The 26,639-nt window shown below is 41.3% G+C and overlaps 3 protein-coding genes across 3 annotated transcripts; all 3 read right to left on the reverse strand.

Annotated features, from left to right (window-relative positions):
• Positions 1–462: 462 nt before the first annotated feature.
• Positions 463–3,775, reverse strand: LOC121394209 (myb-related transcription factor, partner of profilin-like). The gene is made up of 4 exons (XM_041564530.1): positions 3,170–3,775; positions 2,231–2,347; positions 2,086–2,145; positions 463–1,193 (listed from the first exon to the last, which is right to left on the reverse strand). The coding sequence occupies exons 1-4, from the start codon at positions 3,639–3,641 to the stop codon at positions 757–759; spliced, it is 1,086 nt and encodes a 361-aa protein (XP_041420464.1). The 5' UTR covers positions 3,642–3,775; the 3' UTR covers positions 463–756.
• A 7,220-nt stretch (positions 3,776–10,995) lies between these two features.
• On the reverse strand, positions 10,996–11,657 carry sf3b5.S (splicing factor 3b subunit 5 S homeolog). Its single transcript, NM_001171762.1, has one exon. The coding sequence runs from the start codon at positions 11,550–11,552 to the stop codon at positions 11,292–11,294; it is 261 nt and encodes an 86-aa protein (NP_001165233.1). The 5' UTR covers positions 11,553–11,657; the 3' UTR covers positions 10,996–11,291.
• Positions 11,658–19,318: 7,661 nt separating this feature from the next.
• On the reverse strand, positions 19,319–26,123 carry exoc8.S (exocyst complex component 8 S homeolog). Its single transcript, NM_001096796.1, is given in 2 exon segments — positions 19,319–23,180; positions 25,510–26,123. Coding segments are annotated over 2 exon segments (2,058 nt in total). The 5' UTR covers positions 25,959–26,123; the 3' UTR covers positions 19,319–21,571.
• Positions 26,124–26,639: the final 516 nt, after the last annotated feature.

A 26,639-nucleotide genomic window follows, 5' to 3' on the forward strand; every position in this document is an offset into this window, starting at 1 on the left:
AGGTGGAGGAGGAGGTAGTAGGCGTTGGCACCTATTAGGAGTGCTGGGTAGCCAAAGTAGGCCAGAGGTAGGCCACATAACTTCTTGTGCAAAGTAACAACCATTTGTGCCTATAAGGCATATCATACACCTAGGACTTGCTATTGAATGAGCACAGGTGGAGGAGGAGGAGGAGGTAGTAGGCGTTGGCACCTATTAGGAGTGCTGGGTAGCCAAAGTAGGCCAGAGGTAGCATATGTTAACATATGTTATGTTTGAAGTAATTAGTGAAAAATACACAAGCAAAAGAGTAGTATTTCAATTCTTTGAGCCTTACATGTAACATTTTTGGCCCAAGTGAATGTTTTGGGAAACACTGCAGCATTACTATAGAAATATGTTAGAGCAAATGCACTTTGATGTTTGTAAGTGCTTTTCCAGATGTTATTGGAAAGGGTACCAATGGATGGTAGATATGGCACACCTTGGTGCTGATAACACCATAAATAGACAAATATGTTAGAGCAAATGCACTTTGATGTTTGTAAGTGCTTTTCCAGATGTTATTGGAAAGGGTGCCAATAGATCTTAAAATGGCACCCCTCAGTGAAGAGAATGCAGCATGGTCTAAAACAATGGGATGTGTTGTTTGGATGTCAGTCCCATTGCTGGGTAACGGACAAAGTCACACCTGAAGCGTGAATTGGGCGAAGTTCTTTGCCAGGATAAAATGGGCAAAGAGGCCAGTGTCAGTTTGAGAAGTGACACAGACTGGAGCTAGGGACGTTTGCGCTTATCCCCTTGGACAGGACCTTGTCCCCTTCCACGCCCCCTTCCTCTGCGCTGCTGAGGAGATGCAGGGGGTGGAGGGGGAGCAGCAGCAGGACCAGGGACTGGACCCTCAGCAGAACCCCGTGGTTGTTGAGCCACTTCCCGAATAGCCGCCACCAGGTCCTGGATGCTTCTTTGGAGGGTTTGCTCCATGCTCTGGAGGGTTTGCTCCATGCTCTGCATACCTTCACGGAAGGCGGCATGGATGTGAGCAAACCATCTTCGCATCCAGAGACTGTTGCGGCGTTGCTGTTGGATGAGAAGTTGCATAAGCCCCACATACTGCCCACGTCTCTCAGCCAGTCGCTGTGGTTGCTCCTGTGGTGGTCCCCCAATTGGTGCAGCAGCAGCAGGAGCTGCAGCACCTGCTTCAGCAGCATCACCTACAACAAAAAACAAATATAAACATCGCTAAATTTATTGGACATGTGCATAACCCATAACAAAAAAACAAAGGTGGGAAAGGAAGCTCACAAAGATAATCTTAGAAGATAAATTGGTGTTGGGTGTTTCCATGTTTGGGTGTGGGGGGGGGGCTAAATCATTCCAATACTGGATTTGAAATGGAACATTAATGTGTATCTAGTCAAAATATATGTGTTTTTTGTTTGCCTTGTTTGTCATCAGCTGCAAGTTAAGGAGATAGTATGAGACACACAATGAGAGTGGTTATTGAACCTGGGAGAGGGGAGTGAAACTTGACAGAGGGGTGGTATAGGAGGTGGGAGCAAGAACAGAGAGGGAACCTGCAAGTGGAAAGGGAGACCCGAGAGACAGCATGGAGTGAGAAAACTACTATGAGGCATGAGGAGCCAGAGTAAATCTTGAGACGGTGGATGGCTTGGAGTGAGGGGGAGCAAGATGGACCATGTAGAAGGAAAAAGAAAAGTGTCGAGTCAACAGGTGAGAATGTAGGCTGAGCAGAGCCAATAGTCAAGGGCAGTCACAAAGACATCAGTAGGATTTTAAAGTGGGGCTGAGAGAGAGTGAAATAGTAGTAGCACTGTATGGTGATTTCAGGCTGACAGTCAGAATGGGGGGGGCACAGGAAGAGGAAGGGAGAGATGCAGAGCCAGAGCAGCAGAACAATCTGATATAATTGACACTTTGGTCGCATAAGGAAATGGGCAAAATGTATATTCTATCCAAAATCTGTCTTTAACAACCTACTGCTTTTCATTAACACTGAAGAGGCACATAAGTAGGCTGCATAAGGGACTCAGTAAATGTTCTTTGCATCTTTGGGACACAGACAAATAAAGGAAGGGCTCTTACGTCTGGGGGGCACCACAGGTAGCACGGCTGGCGACTGGGCACGCCGGGGAGCTCGATGTTCTGTAATGTGAAATTGGACATTAGTAATGTTGCAAACAATTTGAGGAAGCAACTACATTGGCCACAAACACAAACATGTCTGTACCTTGAGTTTGTGGGGCTCTAGGGCTCTCTGCAGCCTCACCCTCTTCCTGGGGCTGCTGAGGATCAAGGTCCTGGTCCTGGTCACTGTCCGTGGGTTGTGGCACTGTCCGCGGTGGTGCTGCAATTGTTAAGAAATGTGCCAAAAAAATTTGTCAGTCATAAGCTACTACAATTGTACTTGTTTATTAGGCTGATGGACAAACCTACAACATGTTTCTAAAATATTTAAGTTAGCCTTTAAAATAATAACTCAAATGTAATGGGGGAGGAAACGATATGTTTAAAGTCCAAGTGGAGTCTATCAGGGCACTGCAAGGGAGATGCTAAGGTTGAAAAGTTAAATACATGACACAAAGGCCCTGTTTGCAATGATGTGAGAAGCACAGAATGTAATAAGTGACAATACAGGTGCTGTAGGCTCTACATATGTTGCTTCACACTTTTACACACTGAAGTTAAAGGGTTTGTTAACCTTAAAGTAATGTTTTCCTCTGGTACCCAATATTCTGTTTTTTTTTATACAAGCTCTACAGTAGACGATTTTGAAAAAGTGGTTGCTAGGATGTAAATTACCATAGCAACCATACATTCCTAGAAATCACAGACTGGAATAGAATGATATGACTGTCTAAAATGATAACATAACATAGTTCAAAAGTTAACTTCAAGCTCAACAACCCTTTTAATCCACTTTATAAACATTTCTGTTCTAGTAGGGAAATGGTTAATAAACGTTTGCCTTTTTGGCAATGTTACAGCTGCACGTAATTAACTACTACAAAAACAAACAAGAATCCTGGAAACATAAAATCCTCTAATGGCAAACAGGAGCAATATTTAAGGAAAGAAGCTAAATGACAAAGGGGAAATGAGTTATTTAGGCAAATGATAAGAATGTGGATAAAAGCAGTAAGAATGTTGTGTATTAAAATGTACTTACTTCTCCAGTCTGTGTCATGTGAGCTTTCTAAACCTTCACACACCTCTCTGCCCATAATGTCCAGAAGCCGGCGTTCATAAGGCTGCAGCCTCAAAGATGGTAAAGGGCCACCGCCGGTCTTCTGGGCCTTTGCTCTCCTGGCAGCAAACTTCGCCCACATCCAACGCTTCAGGTCACTGAAGCGCTTGTACACAGTGTTGTGATCTCTGTGTACAGCGCGTACAGCGTTAACTTTGTCCGTTACTAGCTGCCAGATTTTTTTGCGTCTGGCAGCATTGATGCAATGGGATCGACATCCAAATAACACATCCCATTGCACGATCACTTCATCAACCAGTGCTGCATTTTCTTCACTGGTAAATCTTCGCCCCATTCGCCCACTGGGGCCCTCATCGCCATCGTCCTCCTCCTCTGGCCTCCTCTGTGAGGCCGGTGTCTCTTCCTCCTCCTCTTGCCTCCTCCTGGCGGTCATCTCTGTAGTTCCAGCCCTGGCTGAGGTGCCGGACCTGCCACGTGTCTCCGATGTTGGGGGAGACACGTGGCGTGCCCTGGGGGAGGCCCTACTTCCCCTGGCTGGGGTGCGGGACCGACCACGTGTCTCCGATGTTGGGGAAGACACGTGGCGTGCCCTGGGGGAGGCCCTACTTCCCCTGGCTGGGGTGCGGGACCGACCACGTGTCCCCGATGTTGGGGGGGACACGTGGCGTGCCCTGGGGGAAGCCCTACTTCCCCTGGCTGGGGTGCGGGACCGACCACGTGTCTCCGATGTTGGGGGAGACACGTGGCGTGCCCTGGGGGAGGCCCTACTTCCCCTGGCTGGGGTGCGGGACCGACCACGTGTCCCCGACGTTGGGGGGGACACATGGCGTGAGCTGGGGGAGCTCATTGTCCTGGCACTCCCAGACCTCTCCCCTCCCCCTCTATGGGACCCTGACAGGCTCTCCTCCTCCACCTCAGCCCAGGAACCCCTCCCTCTAACACTCCAGCCCCTGTCCCCCTCTCTCCCCCTCCTCTGGTGACTTACATCCCACGTAGTGTGGGATGCAGCCACCCTGGGCACCTCTTCAGGGCTGGAACCACATTCGCCTTCCTCCTCCTCACTCCTTCTTCTCATTTTTCAAGCAGCTGTTTGGCAACCTCCTCCACCTAGCTCATCCAAATAGCAAGTGCGCATTAAGGGCGCCAATGCACCTAAAATGGCCTCCAGAGGACTTCCTGTTTGAAAAAAATGGCAGAAAGGAAGTGGGGCATAAAAACTTCGAATCGATCGATTCGAATAGAAGTGGGGCAAAGGTTACCTTCGATCAGCTTCGACTATTCGATACGCGCAAACCTTCACATCGTAGCATGGAATCGATCGATCGAACGATGGTTTCCTTCGATCGAAGACAGCCTTCGATTATCGTAGCATGCTAATTCGATGGTCGAATATCGAAGTTTTTACAATTCGATATTCGACCCTTGATGAATCGGCCCCATGGGGTATCGTTCTATTCAGGGGAACCTGCAGATTGTTATTGAGCAGGTTTTTTTTAGTTGCCATGGAAACTTAGGGAGAAATCTAACTTTGGAACTCTTTTTTCCTTTATTTCAGACCAAATCACTGACTTCTAAGAACGACTGCGGCCACAATTCTCCATGTAGAAAAGCGAGAATGGCATCTTTGAATAGCTGAAGAAGTGTACTTTTCGGAAATATATGGTTTGTGGGGGTTATTTCACAGTTTGGGGGTGTTTAGACTGAAGAACTGCAAGTAGTACACATAGAGAGCAGCCCCCAGATTTTCAACTGCAATTGCCCTTATGCGTTGCTCCTGTTTTGGGGTGTTTGGGGGCTGCGTCTCTATGTGTATCCATACATATGGGGTATCGTTTTCTTCAAGAGAAGTTTGTCTTTCAAATTGTCTGTAGTTATAGCATTTAGAACGGTTTTATTTTGTCAGATTTACATTTGGTCCTGCGTCTTAGTTTGCATTTTAGAAAAAAACTAAAAATGCAACAAAAAAGCTCTAAATATCATGATGCACTGGTAAAATGTGTTTGAATTTTGAGTGAAAACTACAGCACGCCTAGAAACCTGAAGGTCTGTAGTTTCTAAAAATACCAAACATGAAGGGATAAGTTAGATTTACATATACGTTATGCAGCATCAACTGTCACGTGTGCTTATCTACTTTGTTCTGGTTTAAAATTATACAAACTGCTGTTTTAGTTTGGGGGTTACTCCTGGACAAAGAAAGTGGGTTACTGATACATATTTGGTATCGTTGGACTTGGCAGGATCTGGGCTTTTAGAAACAGAAAAAAAATTCATGTAAAATTAACTTTTCTGTGGAAAAAAAACTCAAGATATACACAATTTTTTAACAATTTTTTTTTTTTACATATTTCACCCAAAATACACATTAAATCTCCTGAAAAGTCACAAAATTCCACTTGCATGTCGAAGCCCAATTTGTAACGAAAAAAACAATATATAATTTTCCTAGTTTCGTGGAGGTTTTCCTATAATAAAACTTTGTTAATCTGAACAAGTACAAAATGCTTAAAAACGGCTGGCATTTCGCGTAACCAAAATGTGAAATTCTGCTGGCACTTAAAGGGTTAAAAAACGGAGAGTTGCTGGAATTTCATTCTTCCTGAAACTTATAGGTAAGATGGACTACACTTAAGCACACTTGGTAAAACAGATTCTAAAAGGTTTAGCCAGGAGAAACAAATCTGTTGATACAAGGAAACCCATTACGATGGAGTTGTTGAGTAAATTGATAAATGTTTTACCTGAAGTTGCTTTGAATGTTTATGAATGTATATTGTTTAGAGCTCTATTTATAATTTCCTCTTTTGCAGCATTAAGGGTAAGTGAGGTGGTTGCCCCATCCAAAATAATACCAGGAGGTTTACAGGTTGATGATTTAACCATTGTGGAAGGGAAATTGAACAAGAATGCAAAAGGTTTGATCTCATGGTTAGGCCTTTTGTGCAAAAATACATTATGCCCAATTAAATTGTTTATAGAGTTTGCAGCCATTAGGCCGAAGGTCACAGGTCCATTTTTTCTTCACCAGGATGGTAAATTTTGTTTTGAGATATCAATTTGCCAGCATGCAAAAAATGTGCTTACAAAAACTGGGCATTCCTACTGAAGGCTTCAAGACAAATTCTTTTCGCATAGGGGCTGCTATGTTAGGGCTCAATGAGAACACCATCAAAACAATAGGTTGTTGGGAAGCTGCTAGGTACAAACTGTATGTTCGATCAAATATGGTTTAAAAATGTATTTTATTTTAGGCCCTACGATCAAGATATGGATGCTGGGACAAGTGTTTATTTTTTTGGGCAAAAAGGAGGGAACACATCAGATCATATGGAGTCAATTTGAGTTTGGACTGGCAGAAATGCAAGATATTATGGATGGGTATCAGAGGTCTAAGGTGGAATGATTTAATTTCAGTTTTATTGCAGATGCTTGTTAGATGGGGTTACCCGGATATAATACTTATTCATCTTGGTGAAATCATATTGGGAAAATTAGAACAGTCGATTTAATAAGTCAAATTAAAAGAGATCTTTCTTAAATTCAGGCAATGATGGAAGATGTGATCATTATTTGGTCAGAAATTGTTCCGAGATTGGTGTGGTTTTCACCAGAAAAGAAACTGCTTGAGAAATGCAGAAAGAAAGTAAACCATTGTGTGAGCAAATTTGCGAAAACTCTGAATATTATTGTATTTAGACACTTTGATTTGGAACCAGTCGGAGTTCACCTGTCAGACATAGTGAACGATATATTTAACAATGGTTTGCACACAGCACTGGAGAAAGCACTATTTATTGGAGGGGTGTCAACCGCTGTTAGAGGTTTATGACGCGCTTGACATGGTGACATGGCGGCCTGCTGGGCATGAGCAGAGGCTGGCTGGTTTTTGGATATCAAAGAACTGATAACTTTTGTTTTAAACTAGACTGTATTGTTTAAAAATGCTAATAAAACAGTGCTGCGGCCAACCCTCAAACCAAAAAATGTGTTCCTGGTGTTGTATGCAATTATTTTCTATATATTTCTGGTTATACTAAGAGTACATCATACCTTGCCCATGTTCCCCCCTTAAAATTGCTGACTAGCTCAGAGTTAGAGAGCTGAAAAACAGGAAGTTTTTAAAATCCATATACCTCCTCCAACCCCTGTGGATAAAACAGTGCCCTCCAGCACATGATTAAACACCTTAGGGGCCCCTAACAACAATTTCCAAATGCTAACAAAACCCGAGGCTCACATCCCACAGGTAGTGTAGGGCAGGCAGAGTATGGCAAAAACAGGGAGCATAGGGTAGGCAGAGTATGGCACACACGGGAAGCATAGGGCAGGCACACACGGGGAGCATAGGGCAGGCAAACACAGGGAGCACAGGGCAGGCAGAGTATGGCAGACACAGGTAGCATAGGGCAGGAAGCCGTATGGCACACACAGGGAGCATAGTGCAGGCTCAGTATGGCTGACACAAGGAGCATAGGGCAGGCAGAGTATGGCACACACAGTGAGTATAGGGCAAGCAGAAGTATCGCACAAACAAGGAGCATAGGGAAGGCAGAGTATGGCACACACAGGGAGCATAGGGTAGGCAGAATACAGCAGGAGACAGGGAAACCTATCAGGGTCAGTTCATACTGTGCTACATACAGTGACCCAATGCTGGTGCTCCTCCAACAGTTTGTCTGAGGTGTGAACAGGTGAACAATGTGGGCACTTTCAGTCTGGGTCTGAAGTTCAAACAGTACAGGGCTTTAGGTGTGTGAAAAACAAAGATTTTAAAGGCGTAAACAATGCAGGGGCCAGTTAATCTCAGTACAGATATCTTTTAAATCCTACACAAGGTAAACAGTCCAAGCAGGCCACACAAAGGGGGGTTTGTGTGGGGAGCAACACAAAGGGGGATTGCGGACCACCAGTTGGACAGCACTGCTTTAAAGCATAAGAAAAGACTAATTTCAAAATGCATTGTACTACACGATTTGTGCACTCTGCTGCTGGTGTGCATTTTAATCTTGCCTGGTGCAATAGGTCAGAAATGCTTCTGTCAAGTGACAAAGTTGTCAACATAATATAATTCAACTGCAACAACTTCTGACCACTGATGATTTAAGCTTTTGTGAGTTCAAAACAATTTTATATATTTGCTAATTTAATTTATAGTTTCAGGGATAGCAAGAGATCAATTCATCCCCAAATTCCACTGTTTCTTCAAGCCTAGCCCCAGGGTCGCTGCTGCAGTGGGGTGAGATATGAAATGGCAAAAAGTCACTCCTACTAACTTCAAGAGCCAAAATTTCCATTTTTAAATCAAAAATTTGTCTCATTCTAGTGCAATTGTACTCTGCACTAGTGATGTCTCCACCCCACTGGGAAAAGGTAAAGCATAGGGTGCGAGAAGAAATTGCATTGGAAAGGCCGCCTCGGGACAGCAAGGGGCCCACGACAGTCGCCGTGACACTCTCTATTACTATGGATTTCGACAACCCCAAGATTGCGGATTCTAAGTTGAGCCAAAAGCCTGGTAGTAGTAGCCAAAAGATGCAAGAGAAAAATCCCAAGTCTACATTTTTTGGGGGGTTAGATGCCCTGTAAAGGGGCTAGTCATCTTTAATTTAACTTTTAGTAAGATGTAGGGTAATATTGTAAGAATAATTGCTAATTATTTTTTATAAATTATGGTTTTTGTTATTTAGCTTTTTAGTTCAGCTGCTCTCCCGTTTGCAATTTCAGCAATGTGGTTGCTAGGGTCCAAATTACCCTAGCAACCATGCCTTTATTTGAATAAGATGTATAAAAATAGGGGTGTGGAAGCACTCTAAAGGCTAAGTAACTTGTTTGCCTTTCGGCCATAGTATAAAAAGTCTTACTGCATAGTAGCATTCAGTGTAATCAGTGTCTGTTGAACCTTGGTTTCAGTGAAAAGGATCTATCCTCCCCCGCCAGTATGCGGCTTTTAAGGGAGAGGCATTGTCCAACCAACGCCCATTTTTAAAAGTATAGGGCCCCATTAGTTTAAGGGGGGGTATGGGGTGCTATTAAAAACCACATGAAGCTCAGCCACAGCTTCTGGCAACAATACAATGTATAAAAATAGGGGTGTGGAAGCACTCTAAAGGCTAAGTAATAGTATATTTAAGTATAAAGGAAGTGCTAGTTTTAATGCACATTCCCTGGGCCCCTGTCTCAAAAGTAAGTTTACAAAACAGGGGTTTTTAGTTACAAAGTTATGATCATAAAGTTGAAAAGCCACCATACCACGTCAAGGTAAACCCCACATGGCGGTCCCTAACTTGTTTGCCTTTCGGCCATAGTATAAAAAGTCTTACTGCATAGTAACATTCAGTGTAATCAGTGTCTGTTGAACCTTGGTTTCAGTGAAAAGGATCTATCCTCCCCCGCCAGGGGTTTTCACTGAAACCAAGGTTCAACAGCACCTGACTACACTGAATGCTACTATGCAGTAAGACTTTTTATACTATGGCCGAAAGGCAAACAAGTTAGGGACCGCCATGTGGGGTTTACCTTGACGTGGTATGGTGGCTTTTCAACTTTATGATCATAACTTTGTAACTAAAAACCCCTGTTTTGTAAACTTACTTTTGAGACAGGGGCCCAGGGAATGTGCATTAAAACTAGCACTTCCTTTATACTTAAATATACTATTACTTAGCCTTTAGAGTGCTTCCACACCCCTATTTTTATACATTGTATTGTTGCCAGAAGCTGTGGCTGAGCTTCATGTGGTTTTTAATAGCACCCCATACCCCCCCTTAAACTAATGGGGCCCTATACTTTTAAAAATGGGCGTTGGTTGGACAATGCCTCTCCCTTAAAAGCCGCATACTGGCGGGGGAAGATAGATCCTTTTCACTGAAACCAAGGTTCAACAGACACTGATTACACTGAATGCTACTATGCAGTAAGACTTTTTATACTATGGCCGAAAGGCAAACAAGTTAGGGACCGCCATGTGGGGTTTACCTTGACGTGGTATGGTGGCTTTTCAACTTTATGATCATAACTTTGTAACTAAAAACCCCTGTTTTGTAAACTTACTTTTGAGACAGGGGCCCAGGGAATGTGCATTAAAACTAGCACTTCCTTTATACTTAAATATACTAATTACTTAGCCTTTAGAGTGCTTCCACACCCCTATTTTTATGTGAATAGGAGAGGGTTTTAATGGAAAAATAATAAAGTAGCAAAAACAGTAAAATTTGCAGCCTTATGGAGCACTCGTTTTAGATGAAAACCAAGCTGGAAAGAGTTATAAAGGTGGCAGCAAATACTGTAACTCAAAAGCTATAAAAGAAATGAAGGCCATTAAAAGTTATATAAAATGTGAAGCACCCATTTAAAGGAACAGTAACAGAAAAGGTTTTCAAAGTAAATATAATGTACCACATTCGTAAAAGTTGTATTTGCTTTAGAAAGATTTAGTCATGGGAGCAACTATTTAAACTGAAAAAGGAGAAGAGACAACACATTTAACAGATAAGCATTAAGATGCAATGCTATTCTACAAATTGAACTGGTTATCTGCTGTTACCAGAGCCTTGAATGGCTGCCCCATGGCTACACAGAAACTTGTTTGTTTCACAAACTCTACTATATTTCATAAAAACACCAGTTTTACCAGTGCAACGGTACATTATAATTTAATTAAGTTAATAAACTTGTTTTTTTTGGTGTTACTGCTCCTTTAAAAAAACCCAAGCAAAGTCACAATAAAATGTACATACATTACATAAACGGTACCATTGTGTACAAAGAAGAGACCGACAAACGCCATGTTAACCAAGAATCCAACTAAAGTTGATTGCTTTATTACAATTGATACGCAGTTTAAGGAAAAGCAGACGTTGTTGGTACAAGGATTTCAATGAGACTTCATGCAGATGCACGAGTGTCCATATTCGATTTTGCAACGCACTAGTGCGGTCCTTCCCTTCATTACATGCCTGATAATTTGGCGGGAAATCCTTTATGAAGTCCCGAAAACTTTAAGAAGAACGACGTGATGCTTTGGCCGACTCTCTGAACGGGTAGGTTGTAGATCCCAGGCAGCATCAGAAAGCAAACACCTCACTTAGGAATCATCGGGTTTGTCAGCAGGGGGTCCACACGGCTGCAACATCTTCTCCATAAGGTTGAACCGTACCCGTGCTTTGCTCTCGTTCTCGGCCACAGCGAAGTAATTGAGCAGATCAAAGTGACCCATGTAGGAGCAATAAGAGTCTCTGTGCTGGTTCACCAGCCACTCCCACTTGGTAGTATCCGCATGGCCCGTGCCGATATACTTGGACTGCAGGTGCTCCAGCTGGCTGTGAATAGTATACCGGTCAGTCATGGCGATGGCAATCACGAAGTACAAAAGCACGCGACTCGATGTAAGCTTTATAGCGGTAATAACCCCCGGACTTCCTGACGACGGCAACAACGGAGGAAGTAAGCGTGTTGTAGCGGGCGGAAGTTACGTTGCTTCCGGTAGTGACTAATACGCGAGGGGGCGTTCCAAACTGCTTCGAAGCTAGGAAATTTCGGTTTATAAGTAATTTTGTTATAAAATCCAACTTTTATATTTGCATCAGTGGTCGCCCAGCAGATTCGTATAAACAGGAACAATATTATTTTAAATCTCTATCTATAGCGAAATTAAAATTCCTTGTGTGTGCCCGCCTGTGTGGACATCGGGAGAGGAGGGTGGAATTTGCAATTCAACTGTTGGCGACGGCGAGCCATAGCAGAAACAAGTCACAGCATTGTGTGGTGCGAGTTAAAGGTTTCTTTGGGAAAAACACTGTTTGTGAATACTTACCTCAGCAAGACTTAAAACAGGAAAAACTAACCAGAGGGCATAAAGGTTAAAACTCACGCCTTGCACATTTAAAGTGATACCAGTATAAAATGCATCCTCCAATCAAGTGAAGTTATTACAACGTTCTACTGCAGTGTTTCCATCAGGTGATTTCTGAGGCAGTGCTTGCTTTGAGTTGATCAGGAGCCATGTTAGCCTGTAGTGGGAACAGCCTACTCATAACAGAAAAGTGTAGGGTCACAAGTAGGAAGATTTCCAAAAGTGGCTCAGCTGGTTGTGGAGAAGCTGTGTACAGACAAGAGGCTGTTGGGTGAATTACTGTCACTCATGGATGACATCCACATTGTTTGAATTTGCTGAAGAAGAAAGTGGGCAAATATCACTAGTGTGGGGACTAACAGCACCATGTATATTTAATACTCTTATTGTGGCATTAGGGAAAGCATTGCACTAAACTTCACTAAATATGGCCATATGCAAAGGATAACATAAAATCCTTCTGCTGACATCCAAAGCCCTTAACTCCTCTGCTCCTCAATACATTTCTTCATTTGTCTTGCTGCATGTCTCCTCTGCTCCTCACAGAGCCACCTTCTTTTCAATCCATCCACACCAACTGTCCCCTCTTGTCTCAAACCTCTTGCTGCTCCTTACCTCTAGAATTCCATTCCTACATAAGGAGAGCTCTCTCAATCCCTAAAATTCTACCTTTTGAAGCACTAGAACATTAGTCTAGTCCTGGTACCTATTGGACAATGCCTTTACCTTGTGCACTTTTTTCCCTTCCAATTTGTGCCTGTATGTTAGCCCCCACCCACTTAGACTGTACGTTCTATGGGGCGGGACCTCCTTCCCACTGTGTCTCTTAGACAGTTAGCTTTACATCCAAGAAATACTAACACATTTCAGTCCTCTTTGTGATGTTTGTCAAGGCCTTAACAACGATCCCAGAGAAAGATGGACTGCATCAAGGGGTCAGTGTAGCACTTAACTAACAGCAATTTCAAACCTGCCCAATACATATTTTGTTAAGTGTTGCAGTAGATAAGCGAAAATCATATCATACTTACCGAGATTTTCCTTTCCTGGACTGGAACATGGCAGTGGGTAAACAATGGGTTAATCCCCCTGCCGTGCGCATGGGACAGGATATTAAAAATATAAAAGGCTTACTTCCGCCCCCGGCCGCCATCTTCAATTCCTGGAGTCTCCCCCATCGAGGGTGGGAAGCCTTACCCACTGCCATGTTCCAGTCGAGGAAAGGAAAATCTCAGTAAGTATGATATGATTTTCACTTTTCCTGTTCCTTTCACATGGCAGTGGGTAAATAATGGGATGTACAAAAGCATCTTACAACAATTTGCGAGGGAGGGATTTTTAATTGAATTATTTAGGTAATACTGATTGAAGAACTGCAGTTCCAAAATTTGAATTTTTGTTTGAAAAGACATCAAACTTGTAATGATTAATGAAGGTGTGAAATGAAGACCACACTGCCACTCTGCAGATTTTTTCTGACGAAACTCTGGACTGGAAGGCCCATGAGGCTGCCAAACCTCTGGTAGAGTGCGCTCTGATATTAGAGGGTACCGTACTGGATTTTTTCTCATAGGCCATTCTAATGCACGTTTTTATCCAGTTCACTATGGTAGACTTGGTAGGTTGAGATCCTGCTTTTTTTCCCTTCCGGGATGACCAAGAGGGAATCGGAAAGTCTGATGTTTTTCATTTTTTCGAGGTAGATGCTCAGACATCTGACCACATCCAAAGTGTGCCATTTTGCTTCTTTACTGGACTTCGGATTTTTGAAGAAGGAAGGCAAAACTATGTCTTGGCTGGTGTGAAAATTAGAGACCACCTTAGGTATGAAGCTGTCTGCTGTTTTCAAGATCACTTTATCTTGAAGGAAGGTCACTTTTCCTTCCTTTATTGAGAACGCTTGAATCTCAGCTACTCTCCTGGCTGTTGTTATTGGCAATAAAAAACACATCTTAAGGTTTAAGTTTTTTAGTGGAATCTTCTCAATTGGTTCGAATGGATCATCCGTAAGTGCCTCAAGGACTAGACCTAAATCTCATGGAGGAATCTTTATTCTGTTTATTGGTTTGATTTTCCTGAGTCCTAAGAAAAATCTCTTAATCAAAGGTTTCTGTGCCCATGATGTTTTAGTAAAATGGGAAATTGCCTTGACATGGCTCCTTAAAGTGGAAATGCTGAGTTTTAATTCCACTCCTTTCTGAAGAAATTCAATCAGATTAATTTCTGATATGTTATTGGTATTTACTCTATTTTCCTTGCACCATTCTGAGAATTTTTTCCAGACGACAAAGTATCTTTGTATAGTAATTGGTTTTCTGGCTGCTAGTAGGGTATTGATTGAACCATCCGATAATCCCGATGCTGACAAATTCAGCCTTTTAACAGCCAGGCCGTCAATGCCCATTTCGCTGGGTGAGGATGGATCATTTTTTCCTGTGACAACAGGTCTGCTTGATAAGGGAGTCTTAATGGTTTGTCCCTGGCTAGGAGCAGAATCTTCGAAAACCATGGCCTCCTCGGCCACCATGGAGCTATCAACACCACTTCCACTTGGTCTTTCTTTATTTTCTGCAGAATACATGGTATTAACGGTATGGGAGGAAACACATAAGCTCTCTTGAATTTCCACTGGAATGAGAAAGCATCTGTTTTGATAGCGTTGAGGTCTTTGTTCCAGGACACATAATTCGCTAACTTCGCATTCTTTTTCGATGCCATTAGGTCCATACAGAAGGGACCCCATTTAGCCTCTATCGTCTTGAATATTGTTTGATGCAACTCCCATTCTCCTTGCTAGTATGTTTTGAACACCCGGAATGTGTTCCGCCCTCAAATCTATCAGATTCTTTTCTGCCCATGTAAAAATAAGAGTGGTCAAGGTTAATAAACTTGACTGGTTCCTCCTTGTTTGTTCAGGTATTGTACCACCGTAGGGTTGTCTGATTTTATCAGGATTGGTTTGTGAAGGAGATGGTTTTGCAAGGCTAGAAGACCTAAGTACACAGCTTTGAGTTCTTTCCAGTTTGATGATCTTGAAATCTCTGAGGTTTCCCAATTCCCCTGGGTTGTGGACTCCGTTGTATGGGCTCCCCAGCCCCATTTGCTTGCATCTGTTGTCAATGTTATCCAACTCGGTTGGAACAGTGAGACTGGTTGTTGCAAGTTGTTTGCCTTCTTCCACCATTTCAAGGACTGTATCGTCTTTGGGACCATCTTTATTAGCTGGTAAGGTGTTCGATAATTGTGGTCCCAATTTTGTAGAAAATGGCTTAGGAAATTCCTCGTGTGGAACTGTGCCCACTTTACACAGTCCTTGGTGGAAATGAGTTTCCCCATTAATCTCTGACAAGCTTGTGCTGTTTGGACTGGTTTTTCCGAGAATTTTTCCACCGAATGCTGAATATCCTTCATTCTTCTTGAAGGAAGGCTGAGGTTGAACTTTACTGTGTCCGCCTTTGCTCCCAAGAACTCCAAATGCTGGGAAGGTTGTAACACGCTTTTCTCTTTGTTCACAACCCATCCAAGTTGGTTTAGGTACGAGATAAGAATCTTCATATGATTCATTAAAGTGCTTCTTGTTGTGGCTTTGACTAAGATGTCGTCCAAGTAAGCGAATACCTGTATGCCCTTTATTCTTAGACTCGCAATTACAGGGGCTAAGATCTTTGTGAAGATCCTGGGTGCTGTTGCTAGGCCAAACGGAAGAGTTTTGTATTGGAAGTGTTTGTTTAGGATTTGAATCTGAAAAACTCCCAATGACTTACTTAGAGGTATATGCAGGTAAGCGTCTTTTAAGTCTAGTTTTGCCATCCAATCTCCCTGGTCTAGGAGTTGTGCTATGGAGCGTATTGTTTCCATTTTGAAGGAGGGCACCACCAACTGTTTGTTTAGACTTCTCAGGTTTAGGATTACTCTGGATTGACCGTTCTGATTATGTCTAGTACCCATTGGTCTGAAATTTTTCGGGCCCACTCCGCACTGAAGTACTTCAATCTTCCTCCAATGTGCGAAATGTCCCTCGCACATTCATGCTTTCTTTTCTGATTTGAAGTTTCCTCTTTTTGCTGGAAAGGACTGATTCCTACCCTTCCATTGTCTGAAATATTGTTTATTTCCTGGTTTGTATTGTCTTGCTTCTTTGAATGCATTGGTACTTGTTCTGGGTGGATTTTTTCTTTCCCTTCTATCTTGCGGTCGGAAAGATGATTTCCCCACGGATGCCTTTGATATGATATTATCCAGCTCAGTACTGAATAGTAGCTTTCCTTTGAAAGGCAAATTACAAAGATCGTGCTTTGACTGTGAATCCACGTTCCAATGTTTTAACCATTGGCTTCTTCTGGCCACTGCTGACACACTCATGGATCTTGCCGCGAGCTTCCATTGAAGTTTCGGCTAGGAAATTATTTGCCAGCTTAATGTCTTGTAAAGCTTCAACCAGTTTTTCCCTTGTGGTACCTGATTTTATGGCCTCTTCCAGATCTTCAAGCCAAAAATTATTGGCTCTTGCCACTGTGGTAGTAGCAATAGCTGCTTTGCAAGATGCCCCTCCTACCACATAGACTCTTTTAAGTGCCCCATCTTGTCTTCTTTCCATAGTGTCTAAGGACACCCCTTCATCCACCGGCAAAGTAGTCCTTCTGGCCACCCTGGTAATTGTTGCATCTACTTTGGGTGGATTCTCCCAAGGTTTTGCTGATTCAGATGAATATGGGAAAAATTTTTTGGACACAACTTGCTTATTGTCCGGGAAGTTTCATATATTATTTATGGTATCCTGGATTACATTGTGTACTGGAAAAAGATGATTTTTCTTTGTTACCGATTTGAACATCTTATCTTGTTTGATTTCACTTTGTTCTTCTAAATTCAGAGTTTTCCTTACTGCTTTTATAAGGGGTTCAATCAAATTGAGTTTGAATGCATAATCTCCTTCCGATGATTTATCTTCCAATGAAGGATTTCTTATGTCCTGAGTCGAATCTTCGCTCTGTCTACTCAAATGAGCGTAACCACCCCCCTGGAACCCGAAAGAGACCTTCTGGAGCTCATCCTCGGATAGTTGCTATTAGTGGAGTTTTGTTCACCAGTCTAGAAAATATGGTCGTATATTAATATACATGCTTAAGGGTTCCAACCTGAGGTCAGGGGAAGTATTCTTACATGAGTACCCTCTGACAGCACAAAGGCATTAAAGCATATTACCTGCAGCAGCACAGGGGAGGCAAAGAATGGACGCTCCTTTTAAATGCTGGCATCCAGCTTCCATTGCGCTTTTTAACGCTGACCGGGTTCACGCGAGTTCGCACATGCGCAGAAGCGCTCTGCCATTTTGGAAGCACTGGCGCAGCGTCTTATAGCGCACGGTGCCGAATTCGGCTCTGCGGCTGACAGCGCAGATCAGCACAAATGGCCCAAGCATGGAGCTTATTCTGGAGCTCACACAGGCAGTTTCAGCAGCCTTGGCCCTCAGAACTTCAGCAGGCGAGAGGGACCCGCTGGCACTTCGGGGGGAGCACGACAGGAAGAAATAAGATGGCGGCCGGGGGAAGTAAGCCATTTATATTTTTAATATCCTGTCCCATGCGCACGGCAGGGGGATTAACCCATTATTTACCCACTTCCATGTGAAAGGAACAGGAAACAGTTAATTTGGGATCCTGTACAGAGTGCATGTCGTTATCAGTAAACATTGTCGGATTGTACTTAGACTAAGAGGTCTGTCACTGGGTTCTATATTGACTTTTTTTTATTTAATCTGTTCATTCATGGCTTGTATCTACACAATGATGTATAGCAACATGTCTTCAGGATATCATCCTAGAAGGGTGATCTTGACAGACTGTACCTCTGTGCTGCAAGTTGCTCAAGAGATTTTAGTTACAAGTTAAATGTATTCATATGCAGCATACTTATAGCTATAATGGAACTAAGAAAGGAAAATCCTTGATGGAGAACGACCATAAAGTAGTTGTGGAAAATTAACTATTCTGTAAAATGCCACTCAGACAAAAGAAATGGCCGGCAAGATATTGTCCTGTACCATTAAAACAGTCATGGTTATGTTGTACCTTGTGCTACAGTGAACCATAGTAATTGCTACTGCTTATTGAACTGAGCAGTTAATCACCTATGCTATCAAATTAAATATTGTATTTCTATATTCACTATATATACTAATACCGAAATGGGATCTGTTATCCAAAATGCTCTGGACCTGGGGTTTTCCACAAACAGATTTTTCTATAATTTAGATCTTCATACCTTATGTCTACTAGAAAATCATGTAAATGTTAAATTAAAAATTAAATGCTTTTGTCTCCAGTAAAGTGTAATTATATGTTTGTTTCGATCAAGTATATGGTACTGTTTAAAAAAAAAAAAAAAAAAAAAAAAGGAAATCAATTTTAAAAAATTGGATAAAACAGTGTGACTAGGGATGGGCGAATTTTTTCGCCTTGTTTCGCCAAAAAAATGACGCCCATAGACTTGTATGGCTTGGTGCGTCAAAATAAAAAGACGCGCGTCAAAAAAATTTCACCACACGAAAAAAATATTTTGACGCCCACAGACTTTAATGGGCGTCGGCGAATTTTTGGTGAAGCGAAATGGGTAAAATTCGCCCATCCCTAGGTGTGACGCCTTTCCGTAACTTGAAGATTTCTGGATAATGGTTTTCCGAATAAATGATCCCATACCCGTACTATATTGTTACTTATTCCATGACCTAAACATGGGTCAGTTACTAGCTTAAAGTGGACCTGTCACCCACACATAAAAAGCTGTATAATAAAAGTCGTTTTCAAATTAAACATGAAATCCACATTCTTTTTATTTTTTTATTTAAGCTTTCATAGCCGTTTTTAGAAATCTCAGCTGTCAATCAAATATTGGCTGCCCCTCCTCTATGCCTTAGGCATAGAGAAGGGGCAGGCAATTACTTTCAGTTTCCATTCAGCACTTCCTAGATGTCACTGCTCTGTCCACATTCCCCCCCCCATTCGTAACCATTTAATTGTGTAACCAGTGCATGGGAATGGACATCAGGTCCCCCATTCTTGTGCACAAACAAGATTTTAAGATGATGCAAGGCATGCCTTAATAATAGTGTCCACAAAATGACTCCTGCCTCCTTGCTATAATTATGAGTTCCTAGACTGAAGGAAACAAGATTCAAATATTTTTTACAGTGTAATTAAAGTTCTTTTTGCTTAACTGACATGATAAAATAGTATTTGGAACTTTTTTTGGGTGACAGATCCCCTTTAACACTTTAAATACTTTATTTGTAAACAAAAGTAAAGTAAATTCACAACTGGATTAAAAAGCTTACAGACATATTTACAAAGCATTACATTTGATGTAAAATAAAATGTAAACTTTGGCATATAATTACAACACAGAGAGTTTTAAACAATAATGAACTTTATTAAAGTCCACTGGAGTATATAGAGACAAAACCATACATGTCTTATAAACTGGTGTAGAAACTGGAATTATTAGCAAAATTGTGTATGAACCTGCAATTTTAAGTCAAGATCCTTAAAAACTAGCATAACCTTAAACTCTATTTTTTATGGACATGTATTTAATAATTTGTATAATCCACACGTCACTCAAAACACTTCTCAACAGCACATGCTTTACACATTAAAGGAGAAGGAAAGGTTAAAACTAAGTAAGCCTTATCAGAAAGGTCCATCTAAATATACCAGTAAACGACCTAAGTAGTGCTGCTCTGAGTCCCCTGTCAAAAGAAACACTGCATTTCTTTCCTTCTATTGTGTACTCATGGGCTTCTGTATCAGACTTCCTGTTTTCAGCTTAAACCTCATTGCCCTGGGCAAGAGCATGCTCAGTTTGCTCCTCTTCCCCCCCCCTCCCTTCTCTACTGTAATCTGAGCCCAGAGCAGGGAGAGACTCAGGCAGGAAGTGATGTCACACCACATTAATACTGCAGCTCCTATACTAAACAAACAGAGTTTCTAGAGCTTTTTACTCAGGTATGGTAAAACATTCTACAGAATAAATATAGCATTCTAGCTTGCACTATTGCAGCAAATCTATTGGCAATAAAATGCCTCGGTAGCTTTCCTTCTCCTTTAAGCAAAATGCAACCCTGCCTTTGTCTCTTGTTAAATTAAATGCACTTTTTTTTCTACAAATTCTGGTTATTCCATTCAATTTTCATTCCTACTGGATGTTCTTAACTTGCTAACCCTAAATCACCATAGCAGGGTTATGAAAAGTGAAAACTGGATTATTATGTAATTGCTTACTGTTCTAAAGTCACCTCTGCAATACCTGAAACATTCAAATAATTAGCTAATAAACACATTACTTCTACTGTATAATTATATGGTTACAATGCCTATTTCAGATATATTTATTTAGAATTTAAAGTATTTTGTCTATCTACAAATCTGAATCAGTACTGTAAGCGTACTGAGAGTTTCTAGAGCTTTTTACTCAGGTATGGTAAAACATTCTACAGAATAAATATAGCATTCTAGCTTGCACTATTGCAGCAAATCTATTGGCAATAAAATGCCTCGGTAGCTTTCCTTCTCCTTTAAGCAAAATGCAACCCTGCCTTTGTCTCTTGTTAAATTAAATGCACTTTTTTTTTCTACAAATTCTGGTTATTCCATTCAATTTTCATTCCTACTGGATGTTCTCAACTTGCTAACCCTAAATCACCATAGCAGGGTTATGAAAAGTGAAAACTGGATTATTATGTAATTGCTTACTGTTCTAAAGTCAACTCTGCAATACCTGAAACATTCAAATAATTAGCTAATAAACACATTACTTCTACTGTATAATTATATGGTTACAATGCCTATTTCAGATATATTTATTTAAAGTATTTTGTCTATCTACAAATCTGAATCAGTACTGTAAGCGTTGCCATAGACATAACAATTACGATCTTTCCAAGAAAGATCGTTTGTTTCAAAACAATCATGTAGAGCTGAATCGTATGCCCACCTTTAGGCTCATGGCATACTCCGCATTGCTCCACTCACATAAAACACTGGCGGAGAAAAGGCAGACACACTGTCATGTGCCTGTCAGCACACATACGGTGTGGATTTCAGCATGACAAATGTATACATTTGTGTTTCCACACTGAAATCTGTTTTGTGTGTCAGATGACATTCCTGTCAGCATACACAGGACAATGGAAAGAAAATGGAGAGAGCAAACGCAATGTGTGCCACTAACCTAAGATGCACCATCTTGCAAGCCTGTGGCCTACACAGGGAACTTTATTAAACTCCTTTGCTTATAATGTCAAATATTTGGCCTGCAAAGAAAAACAATGGAAAGACCAAATGCAGAGTGTGCACTATTTTGCAAACCTGTAGCCTTTGCTTATAATTTTATATAAGGCCTGCAAACATATATGGCGATGCATTTAAATTTTTAGACAGCCAGCTAGATAAAATGCCAAGCAAGGGATTACAAGGTACTTTTGAAAGCAAAATACACCATAAGTAATTTGAAAATTAGACAACAGATGTTGTACTCTCAGGGTTTACACGCACCAATCTTGAAGAGTTTCTTAACTCTTGCAGTTGTTTTGCTGGCTTTCCAACACCCTCTTCGAATCTCTTTTCCACAACCACAAGAACATTTTCATACAAAAAGGATGCATTCTGTCTGATAAATGCTTTCTTTTCAGATTCCTGTTCACATCTCAAACTGTAATCTACATGCTGAATAGCGACAAGTATTATTTCCATTAAGCATTCAAGCAGCACCATGTGCAGCTCTGGAAAGTATAATTTAAGTGCTTCTTCTAAAAAGGCCATGGTCTGTTTTGTAAAAGCAACAATAGTGTAACTAATATTAACCCAACAGTCATCACCAGTGTATTGGTCAAAGTTATTTATGCCACAGTTTCTCATTTCCTCTCTTAGCTTGCCAAGCACTTCAGGGGTCATTAGGTTCATTCTTCTCCACATTTCCTCAGAGTTACGGTGTTTTGTAGCTTCAATGACAATATCTTTGTAGCTCTGCAGAGCAGCTTTTATATCTTTTACAAGCAGTGTATGCAGTATAAAGGTGAGATCTAATCCTATTTCACTTAATTGTTTACAGTGCTCTTTTGCAACTTTTACACATTCAGCTACAGTAGATAGACTTTCCTTGCTGTCAAATACTTGCTTACTAAAAGCATCTACAAACATCTTTAGGGCTAACCGAGACCAAACAATAAAAGCAGAGTAGCAACCATGATTTTCAGCAAAATCCATTTCAAATTCCTTGGCAGTTTCAAGTAAACTAGTAAAGAATACATTGCATAATTTATGAATATAGAGCAAAGTGGCTCCCTCAATTCGGAGCTGTCGTATGGCAGTTTGTACTGCAGCTGCTTGGTTTTTTAAAAACAACTCGCATGCCTTAGTGGACTGACCTAATCTAACAAGTTGGGAGACTGCTCTTCGAGTTGCTTTTGGACCACCCCTCAGAGATCTATCTGGAGAAAGTTCAAAAACAAGCACATCTGTTAGCTGTCGAACCCGCTCATCAACTTTGGACTTCAGCTCTTTTACAGGATGTGTTAAAGGTTTATCTTCCAAATAACTGTTCAGTTTATCAAGCAAATCAACAGCCCCTTCAAAGTTTCTTTGGGCTATGCAAACATCTAAGTCTTCAGGAAGCTCCTGGATCCAATCAATTGTTAAATCTACTTCTACTTCATCAAATGTCCCATCCTCATCAATGAATGGGTTGGCAGGTATTTCTGGTACAACAGGCAATTGTGGGGTTGTCTCCTCTTGTTTTTGCTTTTCATTTAAAGCTTTATTTTTCTTTGTTTGTTCCAGAATTTCCAGCCATTCTTTTTTAATTTTTGCATTTTCAGCCTGGAAGATACGGCTTTCAGGAAACATGAGTATTTTGAACATGTCTTTCATTGGGGGATTTTCCTTTACATTAACTACAGCAAGGTCATCTAAATTATGGAGTGCATTATATTTATAAATCCCTCTGCGATTGGGCACAGAGGTAGCAATGAGCAAGCAATCATTCATTAAAAAGGCATGGACTTTCTGAATCAGAGCCATATTGTCCACATCAAACTCGGTTAGGTCACCATTATAAACCAAATACCTAAAGAGGGAACAAAAAGAATTAAAAAATTACAAAGGTAATTATAAAATATCTACAGCAGCTAAAAAAATTACAAAAACACACAAAATTGAAATAGAAAAAGTACATTTAATAGTGAAATCTTTTAACATTTTCTGACAATCTGGATAACAACTAAACCTATATTCAGAATATCATAAAGGAACCAAAATGTTGCTCTGGTATAAGGCTGCAGCAGAAAACATGTGATTCTGGTGGCTATTCTTGCCTTAAGGGGCATCGGAAATAAAGAAAATGGAAAATAAAAATTTTTTATGACTTTAAAAGCATTGAAAGACTATGACTTTGTGAGAGACTAAGAATGTTTTGGGGGATATTAAATTTGCAGAGGTTTGGGATTGTTGCCCACCAGAGATATCAAAAATACAGGCCTATAATTGCCAGGGTGAAATCACTATTCACTTTTCAATATCCATACTCTATTCAATCAGGCCCCGGTGTCTTGTTCTGAATCACCATTGTCTTGAAAGAGCTTGGGGATCTGTGCCCTTCCACAACCAGTAACTTGTAGAGCAGGCACAAAGATAAAGGCAATTTTTCCCCAGGCAGTAAAGTTCAGTAAAATAATTTTAAGTCATTATTAGCCTTACGCGTTTCGTGTTATACACATTTAGTCATATGCGAAGTGTGTATAACATGAAAGGCTAATAATGACACAATAAAAATAATTTTACTGAACTTTACTGCCTGGGGGAAGATTGCCTTTATCTGAGTGCCTGCTATACAAATTTCTGGTTGTGACCCCTCCCCTTGCCGACGGCTTCGGAAAAGTGCACTTGGGCCTCTTCCATAACTTGGTGAGTTACTTCGTGTTGATGGATTCTCTCTTCTATTTTGTTGATCTGCTGCCTTACCTAGTGAGTATTGAAACTCTGACTCCTAAATATACACTAAAAAATAACTTATTAAAGGAGAACTCAACCCCCCCACTAATAAAAACCCCTACCCAGTACCCTACATAGTACTTCCTCCCTGCCCCCCCATAAGTGATAACACCTATAAGTGCCCCATATCCTTTACTCACATATAGGTGCAGAGTAAGTGAAGCTCATGGGTGCCATCTACCGGCTCTTCAGTATTCTTCAGGTCCTCTCTTCCCTTTGGCAATTTCTGGCACTTTTGGCGCATGCACAGCTGCTACGAACTGGAAGACTGCTCCAATTGCACATGCACCAATACAGTACTCACTTCTCGAAGAAATCCGAAGAGCCGGAAGAAGGTGCCCATGAGCTCTGCTGTACTTACTCTGCACCTATAGGTGAGTAAAGGATTAGGGGCACTTATAGGTGTTATCACCTATGGGGGGAGCAGGGAGGGGGCACTTTGTAGGGTACTGGGTATGGGTTTTTATTAGTGGGAAGTTGAGTTCTCCTTTAAGCACATTTGCTTTTTCGATTATAACCAAATTATCTCCATAATTCAAAAGGCATCTATCATCGGAAAATGGTTCCCCCTACTAGAGGTGCAGGCTTATAGAATACACACACAGGTCAAAATATCAAAAACAGAAAAGCGGCACTCCGGGTAAAAATTAATAAAGAAAATTTATTCCAACAGGAGATGCCTATTTTTTTAATTATTACAAGGCACAGCTGGACGCTGGTGGCTGAGCGACCGGTATTGAAGTGGAACGAATGGAGGAGGAAAACCCGCGAGGGGTGAGTTTAGAGTGGCTATCTATTTTGACTGTGTTACTTCTAATATCCTCCAACAAGGGGTACTTTATTATAATACACAAGCTTTAGTGGCAAAAATTACATCATTTATAACTGATGACATCACTGAGAGCCATTTAAAAGGATATAATTTTACACGATATTCATGGCTTTTGTGTATTATAACAATAGATAGCTCTTGAAACTATATTTTAAGGTAAGTCATCACTTGTGTATAAGCTTCTGGTCTTTTTATTCTGATTACAATAAGCACATGTGCGCCAAGTGTACTGCGGATGGGCAAACTGAACAGGAGAGAGGCGTGCCTAAATCCAGATATTAATTTGGCACTGACTGGAAGAAAATACATTTTACATTCGCTGCTTCATATATGTAGTTACGGTTTCTTCACACAAGCCAAAAATGGTTAGGTTAAGTGGCTCCTGATAAAACTGGCTATAATGTGACTAGATTGTAATAACTCCACTAGGGTAGGGACAGATATGAAAGCTTAACATCTCTAAATCAATGCTAGATAAAGCATAATAATATTGCTAATCACATACTTAGTCCAGGGCCTGAATAATAACACTGAGCCTTTGGTACTAACATGCCTTCAAATAATCAGAAATTACCTCCCCGGTGTTTCCAGCAGGTTTTTGCATCCCTCCACTTTTTCCAGCAGAGTGGTGAGGTTCCTGACTTTTCCCTCTTCTGCCTCCTTAGGAAATGCTGTCTGGAGTTCTCGTGCGGCTTCAGAGCGGTCTGTATAAAGTAAGGCCTGGGTGACGCTCTCCATGATACTCTTTTGCTCGGTTAGAATGTGGCTCAGTTGGTACATCTCTCCTTCCAGGTAGCTTATCTCTTTCGCAGTTTCAATGAACTGACGGTAGTTCTGATAGACATTACGTTTGAGACTCTGAGCGGTCTCATCTGCCAGACTCTGAATGCGCTGTCGGTGCTCTTGCAGGTCTCTATCCCCGTCTGACTGCTGTGACAATAGCTTCACGTACTGTTCTGCTTGAAAGCTGTTGGACTCTAATTGCCGCCTCAAACGCTGCACTGAACCGCCGCCTTCTGCCATCTTTATGACTCAAATAAAGCAGAGGTCCAGCCGAAATAAGAGAATAAACGTCTCAATCTGTCAGTACGATAACTATGGCTACATAGATCATGTACGCTTCCGTTCGTAAAGCACAGGCGGAGCAAAAACAAGCCTTTTTCCTATTGAGACTGCGCTTGCGCCGTTCTCATTAATGTACGGAAGCCGGAAGGGTACTACTAGCGCGTTTATTATGCAAAATTTAGTAATCCAGTGGATTAGCATTTGTAAAAAATTGCCTCAAATGTGAACTTTTACATGATTTTGTCTCCTACGTTTCTTTAAGTATTGGATTTTAAAATGGGTAAATATTTAGTTTTACTCTAAACTGCAAAGCTTTTCACTTTATTGTTGTGGGGGTTACCAATTCCGTAAATTTACTCAAGTTTTCCTAGTTGTTATGTGGTTTTAGACCCCTCCTTCTGGCCTCCCATCACTATATTGCAGCTCCTACTCACACTCCCTCCCTGGCCTTCTTAGTAAATCATTGCCTTGCCTGGTGCACAGTGTTGGAGGGATGGGCATCCTCCCTATACAAGTGAATAAAGGATATACTGGCACTCAAGGGGTGACAAGTAGGGTTGCCACTGTAAAAATGATGGTTGATCCCAATGTTATTAATAGGGAAAAAAAGATAAATATATAGGAAGGCCAGTATTTTTT

This window comes from Xenopus laevis, chromosome 5S (genome assembly GCF_017654675.1).
Source record: "Xenopus laevis strain J_2021 chromosome 5S, Xenopus_laevis_v10.1, whole genome shotgun sequence".
Classification (NCBI taxonomy): Eukaryota; Metazoa; Chordata; class Amphibia; order Anura; family Pipidae; genus Xenopus; species Xenopus laevis.

Excerpts from the sequence above, each read along its gene's own strand:
- LOC121394209 (XM_041564530.1), bottom strand. The coding sequence starts at position 3,641 with ATGACCGCCAGGAGGAGGCAAGAGGAGGAGGAAGAGACACCGGCCTCA. Across the intron at positions 2,348-3,169 it reads ACATGACACAGACTGGAGAA|CACCACCGCGGACAGTGCCA; the intron begins GTAAGTACATTT and ends TAACAATTGCAG. Across the intron at positions 2,146-2,230 it reads TAGAGCCCCACAAACTCAAG|AACATCGAGCTCCCCGGCGT; the intron begins GTACAGACATGT and ends TTCACATTACAG.
- sf3b5.S (NM_001171762.1), bottom strand. The coding sequence starts at position 11,552 with ATGACTGACCGGTATACTATTCACAGCCAGCTGGAGCACCTGCAGTCC.